General features: G+C 40.6%; 1 protein-coding gene across 1 annotated transcript in view; it reads left to right on the plus strand.

Annotated features, from left to right (window-relative positions):
• LOC125916981 (sushi, von Willebrand factor type A, EGF and pentraxin domain-containing protein 1) overlaps positions 1 to 14,026 on the plus strand; it is a 97,364-nt gene that overhangs the window by 62,351 nt on the left and 20,987 nt on the right. Inside the window, exons 28-30 of the mRNA XM_049623242.1 lie at positions 5,021 to 5,693; positions 7,820 to 10,611; positions 12,559 to 12,784. Of these exons, the coding sequence (XP_049479199.1) occupies positions 5,021 to 5,693; positions 7,820 to 10,611; positions 12,559 to 12,784 (3,691 nt within the window). The remainder of the gene's footprint in view (positions 1 to 5,020; positions 5,694 to 7,819; positions 10,612 to 12,558; positions 12,785 to 14,026) is intronic.

Raw genomic sequence — 14,026 nt, forward strand, 5'->3', positions numbered from 1 at the left:
TCATTCTTTTGCATATGGCCATCCAGTTTTCCCAAAGCCATCTGTGGAAGAGATTTTTTTTTCCATTGGACATTCTTTCCTACTTTGTCGAAGATTAATTGGCTATATAATTGTGGGTTTGTTTCTAGATTTTTTTGTTCTGTTCCATTGATCTATGTGTCTGTTTTTGAGCCAGTGCCATACTGTTTTGATTACTACAGCTTTGTAATATAACTTGAGGCCTGGAATTGCGATGCCTTCAGCTTTGCTTTGCTTTTTCAAGATTGCTTTGGCTATTCAGGGTCTTTTGTGGTTCCATACACATTTTAAGATTATTGGTTCTAGGTCTGTGAAGAATGCTGGTGGTATTTTGATAGAGGTTGCATTAAATGTGCAGATTGCTTAGAGTAATATAGACATTTTAACAATATTTATTCTTCCAGTCCATGAACATGGAATGTTTCTCCATTTCTTTGTGTTCTCTTCAATTTCTTTCATTAGTGTTCTATAGTTTTCAGAGTACAGATATTTTACCTCTTTGGTTAGGATTATTCCTAGGTATCTTGTGGGTTTTGGTATGTTTGTAAATAGGATTAATTCCTTGATTTCTCTTTCTGCTGCTTCATTATTGATGTATAGAAATGCAACAGATTTCTGTACATTGATTTTGTATCCTGCAACTTTTAATGAATTCATGTATCAGTTCTAGCAATTTTTTGGTGGAGTTTTTGGGTTTTCTATATAGACTATCATGTCATTTGCAAACCGTGACTGTTTGACTTATGCCTTGCCAATTTGGTTGCCTTTTATTTCTTTGTATTGTCTGATTGCTGTGACTAGAACGTCCTGTAATATGTTAAATATCAGTGGTGAGAGTGGACATCCCTGCCTTGTTCCTGACTGTAGAGGAAAAGCTCTCGGTTTTTCCCCATTGAGGATGATATTAGCTGTAAGTTTTTCATATATGGCCTTTATTATGTTGAGGTATGCTCCCTCTAACCTTACTTTGTTGAAGGTTTTTGTCATGAATGGACATTGTACTTTGTCAAATGCTTTTTCTACATCTATTGAAAGGATCATATGGTTCTTATCCTTTCTTTTGTTAATGTGCTGTATCTTGTTGATTGGTTTGCAAATACTGAATCACCCTTGCCACCCAGGAATAAATCCCAAGTGATCCTGGAGAATGATTCTTTCAATGTATTGTTGGATTCAATGTGGTAGTTTTTTATTGAGAATTTTTACATCCATGTTCATCAGGGATGTTGTTGTGTGTTTCTCTTTCTTAGTGGAATTTTTCTTAGTGGAGTTTTTATTGGTGTCAGGGTAATGCTGGCCTTATAGCATGAATGTGGAAGTTTTCCCTCTTCTATATTTCAGAGTAGTTTGAGAATAGAATTAACTCTTGATAGAATGCATCTGTGAAGCCATCTGGTCCTGGACTTTTGTTCACTGGGAGATTTTTGACTCCTGATTTAGCTTCTTTACTGGTGATTGGTCTGTTCAAGTTTTCTATTTCTTCCTGTTTCAGTTTTGGTAGTTTATAAGTTTGTAGGATTTGTAGGATTGTAGTTTATCCATTTCTCCCAGGTTGTCAGATTTGTTGGCATATCGTTTCTCATAACATTCTCTTATAATTGTATTTATGTGGTATTGGTTGTTATTTCTCCTCTCTCGTTTGTGAGTTTGAGTCCTTTCTCTATTTTCTTTTTGATAAGTCTGGCTAGAAGCTTACCAATTTTGTTGATTTTTTTTTTTCACAGAATCAGCTCCTGGTTTCATCGATCTGTTCTATTGCTTTTTTAGTTTCTATATCATTTATCTCTGCTCTCATCTTTATTATTTCCTTTCTTCTACTGGTTTTAGGTTTTGTTTGTTGTTCTTTTTCTAGTCCTTTTGGTGTATGTTTGGGTTGTTTATGCGAGATTTTTCTTGCTTTCTTGGGGTGGGCCTGTATTACTATAAACTTCCCTCTTAGTACCACTTTTGATGCAAAGATTTTGAGCTGATGTTTTTTCATTTCCTTTGGTTTTCCTATATTTTTTTTATTTCTTCTTTTATTTCCTGGTTCACCAATTCATTATTTAGTAGCATGTTATTTAACCTCTATGTATTTGTGGTCTTTCCAGATCTTTTTCTTGTGGTAGATTTCTATTTTTATGGTGTTGTGGTCAGAGAAGATGCATGACATGACTTCAGTCTTTTTGAATTTATTGAGGCTTGTTTTGTGGCCTATATGTGACCTGTTATGGAGAACGTTCCATGTGCACTCAAAAATAATGTGTATTCTGTTGTTTTAGGATGGAATGTTCTGAATATATGTTAAATCCATCTGTTCCCGTGTGTCATTCAAAGCCATTATTTCCTTGTTGATTTTCTGTCTAGATCTGCCCATTGATGTAGGTGGAATGTTAAAGTCCTCTACTATTATTGTATTACTGTCAATTAGTTCCTTTATGTTTGTCATTAACTGTTTTATGTATTTGGGTGCTTTCATATTGGAGGCATAAATATTTACAGTTGTTAGATCTTCTTGTTGGATAGTCCTCTTTATTATGATAAAGTGCCCTTCTTCATCTATTGTTACAGGTTTTGGTTTAAAATCTAGTTTTTCTAATACAAGTGTTGCCACTCCAGCTTTCTTTTGATGCCTGTTTGCGTGATAAACAATAAATGTTTCTCCATCCCCTCACTTTCAATCTGCAGGTGTCTTTACATCTAAAATGAGTCTCTTGTATGCTGCATATAGATGGGTCTTGTTTTTTAATCCATTCTTACACTCTATGTCTCTTGATTGGAACATTTAATCCATTTGCATTCAGAATAATTATTAGAATGTATTTAATGCCATGTTATTATTTGTTGTTGTTTCTGGAGATTTTCTCTGTTCCTTTCCTGTCTTTGTCACTTTTGGTCTTTCCTTTCCACTCAAAGAGTTCTCTTCAATATTTCTTGCAGGGCTGGTTTAGTGGTCACGAACCCCTTTAGTTTTTGTTTGTCTGGGAAACACTTCATCTCTCCTTCTGTTCTGAATGATACCCTTGCTAGATAGAGTATTGTTGGCTGCAGGTTTTCCCCATTCAGCACATTGATTATATCATGCCACTCCTTTCTGGCTTGCCAAGTTTCTGTTGAGAATCTCCAGCAAGCCTTGTGGTTCTTCCCTTGTAAGTGAGGGACATCTTTTGTCTTGCTGCTTTTCCAGATTTTCCAAATTTAATTATATGCATTGGTGTTGGCCTGCCTTTTGTTGATTTTGGTGGGAGTTCTCTGTGCCTCCTAGATCTGGATATCTGCTTCCTTCCCCAGATTAGGGAGGTGTTCAGCTATTATTTCCTGAAATAAATTTTCCGTCCCCTTTTCTCTCTTCTTCTTCTTCTGGGACTCTTATGAATGTTATTACATTTGATGGATTCACTGAGTTCCCCGAGTCTATTCTCATGTTCTATAATTCTTTCCCTCTTTTGTTCAGCTTCCTTATTTTCCATTATTTTATCTTCTAGATCACTTATTTGTACCTCCGCTTCTTCCAGCCTTGCGTTCACTACATCCTGTCTGTTTCCAATCTCAGTTACTGCATTTTTCATTTCTGACTGCTTATTTTTTAGTTCTTTAATCTCTGTGGAGGGCCTCCCTAAAGTCTTCCATTCTTTTCTCAATCCCAGCAAGTATCCTTATGATTGTCGCTTTAAATTCTCCATCAGGCACATTGCTTATATCTGTTTCAATAAGATCTCTCTGGCCATGACCTTATTACGTTGTTTCCTTTGGGATGAATTCCTCTGTCTTGGCATTTTGTCTGGCTCTGTCTTCTTCTCTGTGTTGGAAAAACCTGTTACGTTTCCTGCTTCTGAGAGGAACGGCTTTGTGAAGAAGAGGTCATATGGTGTCCAGGGCCTGGGGCTTCCGGGGGTGTCTGGTGTGTGCTGAGTATACTCTGCTGCTATGTTTTAGCTGCTCTGTCCTTTAGGCCAGTCATCTGCTGAGACTCTCCTTGCCTGCTGTGGGCAGTGTTTGGTCCTTGGCCAGAGTATAGTGAGCCTTAAGTAGATGTGCTCTGCTCTGCTTTTTCAGTAAGACCTGATGCTACCTCCACTAGAGCTGAAGCCTTGCAGAACTTTCTGGTCAGAAGACATGATGTGGGCAGGGGTTTGTGCTGGTCTGAAAGGGAAAGGAGCCCACTGCATCGGTGCTGGGGCAGACTTGCCCGAGAAGGGCGGTAGCAGCAGAGCTCGGGGCTGTGGGACCTGGTGTAAGAAGGTCAGGCAGCCAGCGTTGGTGCTGTGCTGTTTACTGCCAGTGGCTCTGCATTCATGCTTTGGGCAAGGGGGAGAAATGGTGCCTGCCAGCTGTTTTGTCCCTGCAGAGGTAACTCTGTGAATGCCACCTCCCACGGATGCTGTCCAGGAAGAGCAAACAGTCTCCTCGTGTGACTTAGGTGTTCTTCAGATCGCGCCATCTGCCCCTGGGCCGCTTGCCTGCCTTCTCTCCAGGAGCAGGGCAGCGTCCTCAGGTCTCTACACCAGCCACGCCTGCCGATCTTTAAAACTCCAGTCTTCAAGCCCTGCTGGTTGCAAAAACTCACGAAAATCAGCCCCTCTCATTTTCCCAGCCAATCGCTTTGGGGAAGCACTCTCTGTGTGCATTTCCCTGAGGGCTTTCTCTGTCGCCTTTGTCTGCCACCAGGGCTTTCTCCCCTCTGCAGCACCTGTGATCCATTTCTCCCCCAAACCGTCTCTGCACTTTCTTGATGTGGCCTCTTCTCACCCTCTAGTTGTGCAGTTTGTTCTGTCCGTCCTCAGGTCGATTTCTTGGTTATTCAGAATGATTTGATAGCTGTCTAGTTGTGTTTGAGGGGCGAGATGAGCCTAGGGTCCCCCTACTATGCCTCCATCTTAGCAAATACTATTTTAAAGAATAACAAATGAAAGCAAAATCATTGTTGGAAGGATAAAAAAATAAAAACAGAATATACAAAGATGCAAATACCTTTTCTCAAATACTATGCTTAGTTATTATTCCCTTCCTCCCAATCTCATAGCTATACCCTCGCTGGTCCTGACACCATTGAATGCCTGGCCAATGGCAAGTGGAATGGAAGTAACCAGCAGTGTTTGGCTGTCTCCTGCGATGAGCCCCCCAACGTGGAACACGCCTCTCCAGAGACTGCCCATCGGTTATTTGGAGACATTGCATTCTACTATTGCTCAGATGGTTACAGCCTGGCAGACAATTCCCAGCTCCTTTGCAATGCCCAGGGCAAGTGGGTTCCCCCAGAAGGTCAGGCCATGCCCCGTTGTATAGCTCATTTCTGTGAAAAACCTCCATCTGTTTCCTATAGCATCTTGGAATCTGTGAGCAAAGCAAAATTTGCAGCAGGGTCAGTTGTGAGCTTTAAATGCACAGAAGGTTTTGTACTGAACACCTCAGCAAAGATTGAATGTTTGAGAGGCGGGCAGTGGAGCCCTTCCCCCATGTCCATCCGGTGCATCCCCGTGCGGTGTGGAGAGCCACCAAGCATCCTGAATGGCTATGCAAGTGGATCAAACTACAGTTTTGGAGCCATTGTGGCTTACAGCTGCAACAGAGGGTTCTACATCAAAGGGGAGAAGAAGAGCACCTGTGAAGCCACAGGACAGTGGAGTAGCCCCACACCCACATGCCACCCTGTGTCTTGCAGTGAACCACCTAAGGTTGAGAATGGCTTTCTGGAGGTAAGAGACTGATGAGTGAGTAGTTCGTGGCTTTTGTCACTGACAGCTAGTCCACTGCAGCTAACCGGGGATTCGGAAGCAGGGCATTGAGCAAATTAACTGTTGAAAAACAGAAGTGGCTAACCCTATAGGTAGTGAGTATTGGCAAGAAGTTGATAGAGGTTAGGAATCCTTTTAATGTAGAGTTTCTACCTTCTGCTGGTGTAGAGACATTTGAAGTGCTTTGTAGCAACACCTTGGTCCTATGAAGTTAGAATAAACCAATTTTAATACAATATTGTTTTGCTTTGTAGAGGAAGTTATTCCAAGATGGATGTATATTTTGTAGAAAACAAGGTCTAATGGAACCTGTAGACATCTGGTATCATTTCTAATTTTAAACAGCAGATGGCGTGAACCACCCATTCACTATAATGCAGCTTCTGCAAGTTTCTTTCAGTGGACCCAGTGGTAGATTCACCAGGACAAAGAGCTCTCTCAGATCCACACATATCTTCCTTTCATATTAATATGTGCCTTCTCATGAAGTCCATCAAGAAAATGGTAATAAGAGGCACCTGGGTGGCTCAGTCAGTTGAGCGTCCGACTCTTGGTCTCAGGTCTTGATCTCCTGGTAATTAATTCAAGCCCCATGTTGAGCTCTGCACTGGGCATGAAGCCTACTTAAACAAAAAAGAAAACAGTAATGAGGATCTATTTCCCCAAATCAAGGGCCATTTTAAAGAGACAATATTCTAATTAAACACTATGTAAAAACCCACACATACATAATACCTTTTCTCCTTTATATTCTAAAACAACAGTAACAACCTTCTGTTTGACACCTTTGCTCAGCTGTATTAGCATTCCATTGGAAGAGGGTGTATATAAGATAAGGGAGCTTTCTTCATCTGTTTCTTTGACAAATATCTCTGGAGCTCCTACTAGGTGCCAGGTAAGCATCGGAAAGCTGGTATTTAACAACACAGCTTAGGCCTCTGATGGTATGGTGCTTATGTGCATGGGGGTGGGTGCCCAAGAAATAAATCCACAAAACAAATAATTACGTCCACTAGAATGAGAAATTCACTATAGTGTGGAAGCTAGACATTACCATGATAATCCTTTTAAAGTTTTCATAACTAATTCGTCTTTCGTACTGCCTGACAACGATCTGTTATTGGGGCACCTGGGTGGCTCAGTCAGTGAAGTGTCTGACTTTTGATCTAAGCTCAAGTCTCGATCTCAGGATTATGAGTTCAACCCTGTACTGGGCTCCACACTGGGTGTGAAGCCTACTTAAACATTTTTTAAGAAAGAAAGAAAGAGAGAAAGAGAGAAAGAGAGAAAGAGAGAGAGAGAGAGAGAGAGAGAAAGAAAGAAAGAAAGAAAGAAAGAAAGAAAGAAAGAAAGAAAAAAAAAAGAGAGAGAGAAAGAGAGAGAGAGAGAAAGAGAAAGAAAGAGAGAAAGAGAAAGAAAGAAAGAAAGAAAGAAAAAGAAAGAAAGAAAGAAAGAAAAGGACTTGTTCTTATATTAAGCACTTATTTATTTAAATGTTGAGATCATGAGTATTAACTTTCTGTTTAAAAGATGAAGTATTACTTTTTTATTTCCCATCCTCAGAGCAGCAATTTTTTTGAAGTATGTTAAGAATGAACACAAAAAACTCTGATGGTACTGTTAGGAATATATCCACGAAACATATTTTGTTTGCTTCTTTTTTAACAACATTAACAAATAGAGGTATGTTTGTATGTGTATGTTTCCTTTTCTGTGATTAAAGCAACACACTCCAGCATTGCTTTGGTGAGCAAGATTTTTTTGAACTAAGTAATTTATAATTTTTGGTAGTGCTCCATCAAATCATCAATTTTAAACGGTTGGTCTTTTACCAATTATGGGCTCAACCCTATGGTAAAAATTTCTGCAGTAGAGATTACCTAATTTGACCTATCCTTTTCGCTTATTAAAAATAGAGTGGACCTATTGAAAAAAAAAAACAGAAGTCTATATTTACTTATGCCTTAATGGATTCATTTTAACATAGGTATTTTTAGTTTAATTTTTAAATTATTATTCACAGTATTTAGTCAACCATATGATTTGTTATGCACACTGTGCTTAATTGTTTTCTCCCTGTTATACAGCATGCAACTGGCAGGATCTTTGAGAGTGAAGCAAGATACCGGTGTAATCCAGGCTACAAAGCAGTTGGAAGTCCTGTATTTGTTTGCCAAGCCAATCGCCACTGGTACAGTGAATCCCCTCTGTCATGCATCCCCCTCAACTGTGGAAAACCTCCCCCAATCCAGAATGGCTACATGAAAGGAGAAATTTTTGAAGTAGGGTCCAAGGTTCAGTTTTTCTGTAATGAGGGTTATGAGCTCATTGGTGATCATTCTTGGACATGCCTGAAATCTGGCAAATGGAATAAGAAGCCAAACCAGAAGTGTGTGCCTTCCAGGTGCCCAGAGCCACCCCTCTTGGAAAACCAGCTTGTCCTGAAGGAATTAGCTAGTGAAGTAGGAATGGTGACATTTTCTTGTAAAGAAGGACATGCCCTTCAGGGCCCCCCTGTCCTGAAATGCTTGCTATCACAACAATGGAATGATTCTTTTCCTGTTTGCAAGATGGTTCTTTGCCTCCCACCTCCCCTAATTCCCTTTGGTGTCCCCGCTCCCTCTTCCAGTCTTCATTTTGGAAGTACTGTCGAGTATTCTTGCGTGGATGGATTTTTCCTAAGAGGGAATCCTACCACCTCCTGCCAAGCTGATGGTACCTGGAGTTCCCCACTGCCAGAATGTGTCCCAGTGGAATGTCCCCAACCTGAGGAAATTCTCAATGGCATCATCGATGTGCAAGGTCTTGCCTATCTCAGCACAGCTCTCTATACCTGCAAGCCAGGCTATGAGTTGGTGGGAAATACTACCACCCTTTGTGGAGAAAATGGTCACTGGCTCGGAGGAATACCCACCTGTAAACCCATTGAGTGCCCAAAACCCAAGGAGATTTTGAATGGCAAATTCTCTTATACAGACCTACACTATGGGCAAAGCGTTATATATTCTTGTGACCGAGGCTTCAGGCTTCAAGGTCCCAAAGCCTTGACTTGTTTAGAGACAGGTGATTGGGATGTGGATGTCCCATCATGCAGTGCGATCCACTGTAATCCCCCACAAGCCATTGAAAATGGTTTTGTAGAGGGTGCAGATTATAGCTTCGGTGCCATGATCATCTACAGCTGCTTTCCTGGGTTCCATGTAGCTGGTCATGCCATGCAGACCTGTGAAGAGTCAGGATGGTCAGGCTCTATACCAACATGTGTAACCATAGACTGTGGTCTCCCTCCTCATATTGATTTTGGAGACTGTACTAAGGTCAAAGGTAGTCAAGGATATTTTGACCAAGAAGAGGACTTGATGGAAGTTCCATATCGGACTCCTCTCCCTCCTCATCACCTGGGAGCAGTGACTAAATCCTGGGAAAACACAAAGGGATCTCCTACTACACATTTAGCACACTTTCCACATGGCACCATGGTTTCATACACCTGTAATCCAGGATATGAACTTTTGGGGAACCCTATACTGATCTGCCAGGAAGATGGAACGTGGAATGGCAGTGCACCTTCCTGTATTTCAGTTGAATGTGACTTGCCTGTTGCTCCTGAAAATGGCTTTTTGCATTTTACAGAGACTACCATGGGCAGTGCTATACAGTATAGCTGCAAACCTGGGCACATTCTGGTGGGCTCTGACATAAGACTTTGTCTACAGAATAGAGAGTGGAGTGGTGCTTCCCCAACCTGTGAGGCCATTTCATGCAAAAAACCAAATCCAGTTATGAATGGCTCTGTCAAAGGAAGCAACTACACCTACCTGAGTGTGGTGTTCTATGAGTGTAATCCTGGGTATGTGTTGAATGGCAACGAGAGGAGAACATGCCAACAAAATAAAAATTGGGATGGGAATGAGCCGATCTGCATCCCTGTGGACTGTGGTTCACCTCCGGTTTCAGCCAACGGCCAGGTGAAAGGAGATGAATATACATTTCAAAAAGAGGTTGAGTATACTTGCAATGTAGGGTTCTTACTCGAGGGTGCCAGGAGTCGTGTTTGTCTTGCCGATGGAAATTGGAGTGGAACCACTCCCCTCTGTGTGCCTGTCAGATGTGCTACCCCACCGCAGTTGACAAATGGAGTGATGGATGGCTTGGACTATGGCTTTGGGAAGGAAGTGGTGTTCCACTGTCAGGAGGGCTACGTGTTGCATGGTGCTCCAAGACTCACCTGTCAGTCAGATGGCAACTGGGATACAGAGTTTCCTTTCTGTAAGCCAGTCAACTGTGGCCCTCCTGAAGATCTTCCCCATGGCTTTTCTAATGGCTTCTCCTTTTATCACGGGGGGCATATACAGTATCAGTGCTTTCCTGGTTATAAGCTCCATGGCAGTCCTTCAAGAAGGTGCCTTTCCAACGGCTCCTGGAGCGGCAGCCCACCTTCCTGCCTGCCTTGCAGGTGTTCCACACCAGTAATTCAAAATGGAGCTGTCAACGGGACAGATTTTGGCTGTGGAAAGGCAACCCAGATTCAGTGCTTCAAAGGCTTCAAGCTCCATGGAGCTTCTGAAATCACCTGTGAAGCCAATGGCCAGTGGAGCTCTGTCTTCCCACACTGTGAACATGCTTCTTGTGGTTCTCCCCCAACGATACCAAATGCATTCATCAGTGAGAGCGGCTCTTTGGAGGAAAATGCGATAACTTACAACTGCAGATCCGGGTATGTCATCCAAGGGAGTTCAGATCTGATTTGTACCGAGAAGGGGACATGGAGCCAGCCTTATCCAGTCTGTGAGCCCCTGTCCTGTGGACCCCCCCCATCTGTCGCCAATGCAGTAGCAACTGGAGAGTCACACACCTATGAAAGTAAAGTGAGACTCAGGTAAGACCGTGGCTCTAGAATCTCCAAAAGGTGCAGGCTGGAGGGCGGTAAAATAAAAAGCACTCGGTCAAAAATTTAGCAAATTGGGAAAATACCACCTCTGGACTGCTCTCCCAAAACTGAAGTTTTTAACCCCTTGGCCTTATTCTATTCATAATTATGTAGAAGTCCATTGTCTATAAAAACTAAACTCCATTTTCAGATTGTAGTTCCTAATACAAGTATCATGATTATCATATTCTGTTGATCTTCATGAAACAGTAAGATTCTCTAGCTAGCTTTCCTATCTCTTAAGTCGCAAGGCTCTTTTTTCTTTTAAACATCATGCTGGTAAATTTCTTTATGATACCACTTTATGGTTATATCCATACATGCAAATATTGGACATATTAGGCAAAAGCTGAAGAATTCAGGTCAAAAAGCATATACCTTCACTGATCAATATAAATAGGGAGATATCGTAAGGAGCCTTCCAGACTTCACAATTTGAACAAACTAAGCATTTACTGCACAAATAGTGAGTTTTTCTGTAAAGTTCCCTATCTACAATGCATTCTTAAAAAGAAATGAGAGAATACAGAATAAATCTATAAATTATTTTTTTATTGGAATGAATGTCCCTCAATATATCAACCCTCTAAATCAACTTAGATTTGACTCACTTCTGTGAAGGAGTTATGGCTTATCTTTCACATATTGGCTTCTTAGATGTTAATAATTCAGTAACTGTTCTTGTGGGCATTTTAGCCTTCCTTTTCTCCTTCCTTTTCTCCTAATTGCAGTAAGAATAAACCCACAGGAGGATCCTCAATGACAAGAAAGCCAAAGAGTAGTATATCATGCACCAAGAGGAAAAACAACAATTATCCCTTGCTTTTGAAATATATTTTCAGCTTTCTCTTTGGATGTTGATGTGTGAGATACCTTGAGAAATCCCGATATCACCTCTTTCTCAAGACCTCCCTTGTTTGTTCTTCCTTGCTGTGTGTTGATGATGTTTCAGATCTTGTAGTAAACAGATTACAAATTTGCAAAAGTGAGTCCTATCCAGCTTGGTGATTTGTGAAATTAAAAAAATATATATGTCCACCTAGTCAATGTTAGTTCATTAAATGGTTCAACTTAAGCGGCAGCGTAGTACGGCAGTGAAAGCATGGACTCTGGAACCGGACTCTGGAACCAGACTCCGTAGGCAGGAATCTCAGCTCTGTCACTTCCTGGGGTATCTCTGGTGTCAGTCACATCATCTGCCAAATGGGAATAAAGATAATAATCATACCTACCCATAGGGTTGACATTAAAATTAAATCAATTAATATTTGTAGAGCACTTAGAACAGTGACTGGAATTTAATAAGTGCTATGTGAACATTCGCTGAATAAATAAATGCAAATTCTAAAAATCAGAGTATTTTAGAGCCAATTTGATTTGAGTTTGAATACCAAACTCATCGTTTGTTACATAACAGTATCTGCCTTTCAGGATTAAAAGAAATGCCCTCTATCAAGGACTTAGAACAGTGCTTGGCACAAATAGATACCCAATAAATATTAATTATGTCGTATTCTTGTTAATATCTGAGTCTATTTTGGACTTTGTCTAGAATTTTTAGAACTGTTAGCTATTTTCAGAATAAAAGTGAATTCAGTGTTAATATTACCTGCAAGAAAGGTAAATAATGTCAACAACATTTAAATCAACTGTAGGCTTGGTTAATCCTTGGCGTGGACAACTGAGGACTGATCTGATTGTCCTCGTTATGTTGTTTTTTTGTTTTGTTTTGTTTTGTTTTTTGCATGGCAGCGCCATTCCCTTGAGCTTTGAATCAGTTTTAATATGTCACATAAAATCTCCACTGAGTGTTGGAAACATCATCTTAAATCCAAGAATAAGTCACCAGCTGTATTGTACTCTCTTTAAGACACTCATTTGGCTTTTCCATTCCAGATGTCTAGAAGGTTACGTGATGCATACAACTGTAGACACATTCACCTGTCAGAAAGACGGTCATTGGTTTCCTGAGACAATCTCCTGCAGTCCTAAAAAATGTCCTTTGCCAGCAAATATAACACGTATACGTGTTCACGGGGATGATTTCAGTGTGAATAAGCAAGTTTCTGTGTCCTGTGAAGAAGGGTATATCTATGAGGGAGTTAACATATCAACATGTCAGGTAAGATTCACTGCCTTAGAACATGCATTTGTAACTCATTTACATATATTAAATGTGTGTGTGTCCACACAAGCAGTATTTTTCAGCCCTGAAAAAAAAAATGTCTCAAGTTTCCAATTGTGTCAAGAATTTGAGAAGTTTTTTTGGTAGAAATATAAAGCATCTTTCTTTTCAATATTCCCATTTTTAAACTAAGAAAATGCCAAGAGTAGATAAAAAGTGCCAAAGTTAGATAAAGCGTTCAAATATCTATAACAAAATATTCATGAAAAATTAACCATAAGTCAGGTGGCTCATACATAAATCCTGTAAAGAGTGTCTTTGTGTGGGAACTGAGCCCTGATTGAGAGCAAATGTCTCTAGTTTTAGTAGAAAAAACAAAAGTCGCAGAAACAATAGAGTCAAATGCTGTCTCTGCTACCTACTACTTGTATGACTTTAAGAAAGTTACCTAAAATGCCTAAGCTTCAAGTTCCTTATTTGAAAAAAAAATGTGTATAACAGTGTGTGTCTTGTATGATTAGAACAAAAAACTAGAGAATTAATGGGGGAAAGGGCCTAGATCAACACCATAGATAGAAGATATTCCTAGCACATCCCCTTCTCTTAGCTTCCATAAGATGAGCCAGAGAAAGAAAAATAAAATGAGTTATTGATATATTCTTCTGTTTCTGGAGTTGGGGGAGGGAGGAGTTGAAGGTGGGGAGCAGGCTGCATGGTCTAGAAATAAGTTTTACCTTAAACATTCCTTTGAACTGCATCTCAGTATTTATAGGCTCTGTGGCCTTATGTTCCCCCAACTTGTTTTATTTGTAAATCAGTAATTGCAAGGATTTAATTAATGTTAATAAAGCATCTAGTACATGCCTGACATTTAGTAGGGACTCAAGAACTATTTCATTCTCCTCCCAGTTTTCCATTTGTAAGTCATGCATACTCAGTGATTGGTTTCTGCCAAACCTAAAAACAGGAACATCACAGGAAGCAGGCCAGATGACTGGCGGGGGTACCACGCTCTCAAAATTGGTATCGTTTCCAGATTATCCCTTTTAGATTTAGAACTGAAGCAGTTTGAGGGGAAGCTTTTTCAAAGACCCTGAACTGTTTGAAATAAGCTAATGGGAAATTCGTCCCACCACGTTTAAGGGAATAATTCAATGTTCTCCCAGAGCTTCTCCAGGTTGGGTGTGTGAACAATCGAGTGCCCCTCCATGTGCCCTGTGGGACCCCAAACACTGGTGA

The sequence above is a fragment of the Panthera uncia genome, unplaced genomic scaffold, assembly GCF_023721935.1.
Source record: "Panthera uncia isolate 11264 unplaced genomic scaffold, Puncia_PCG_1.0 HiC_scaffold_1375, whole genome shotgun sequence".
Classification (NCBI taxonomy): domain Eukaryota; kingdom Metazoa; phylum Chordata; class Mammalia; order Carnivora; family Felidae; genus Panthera; species Panthera uncia.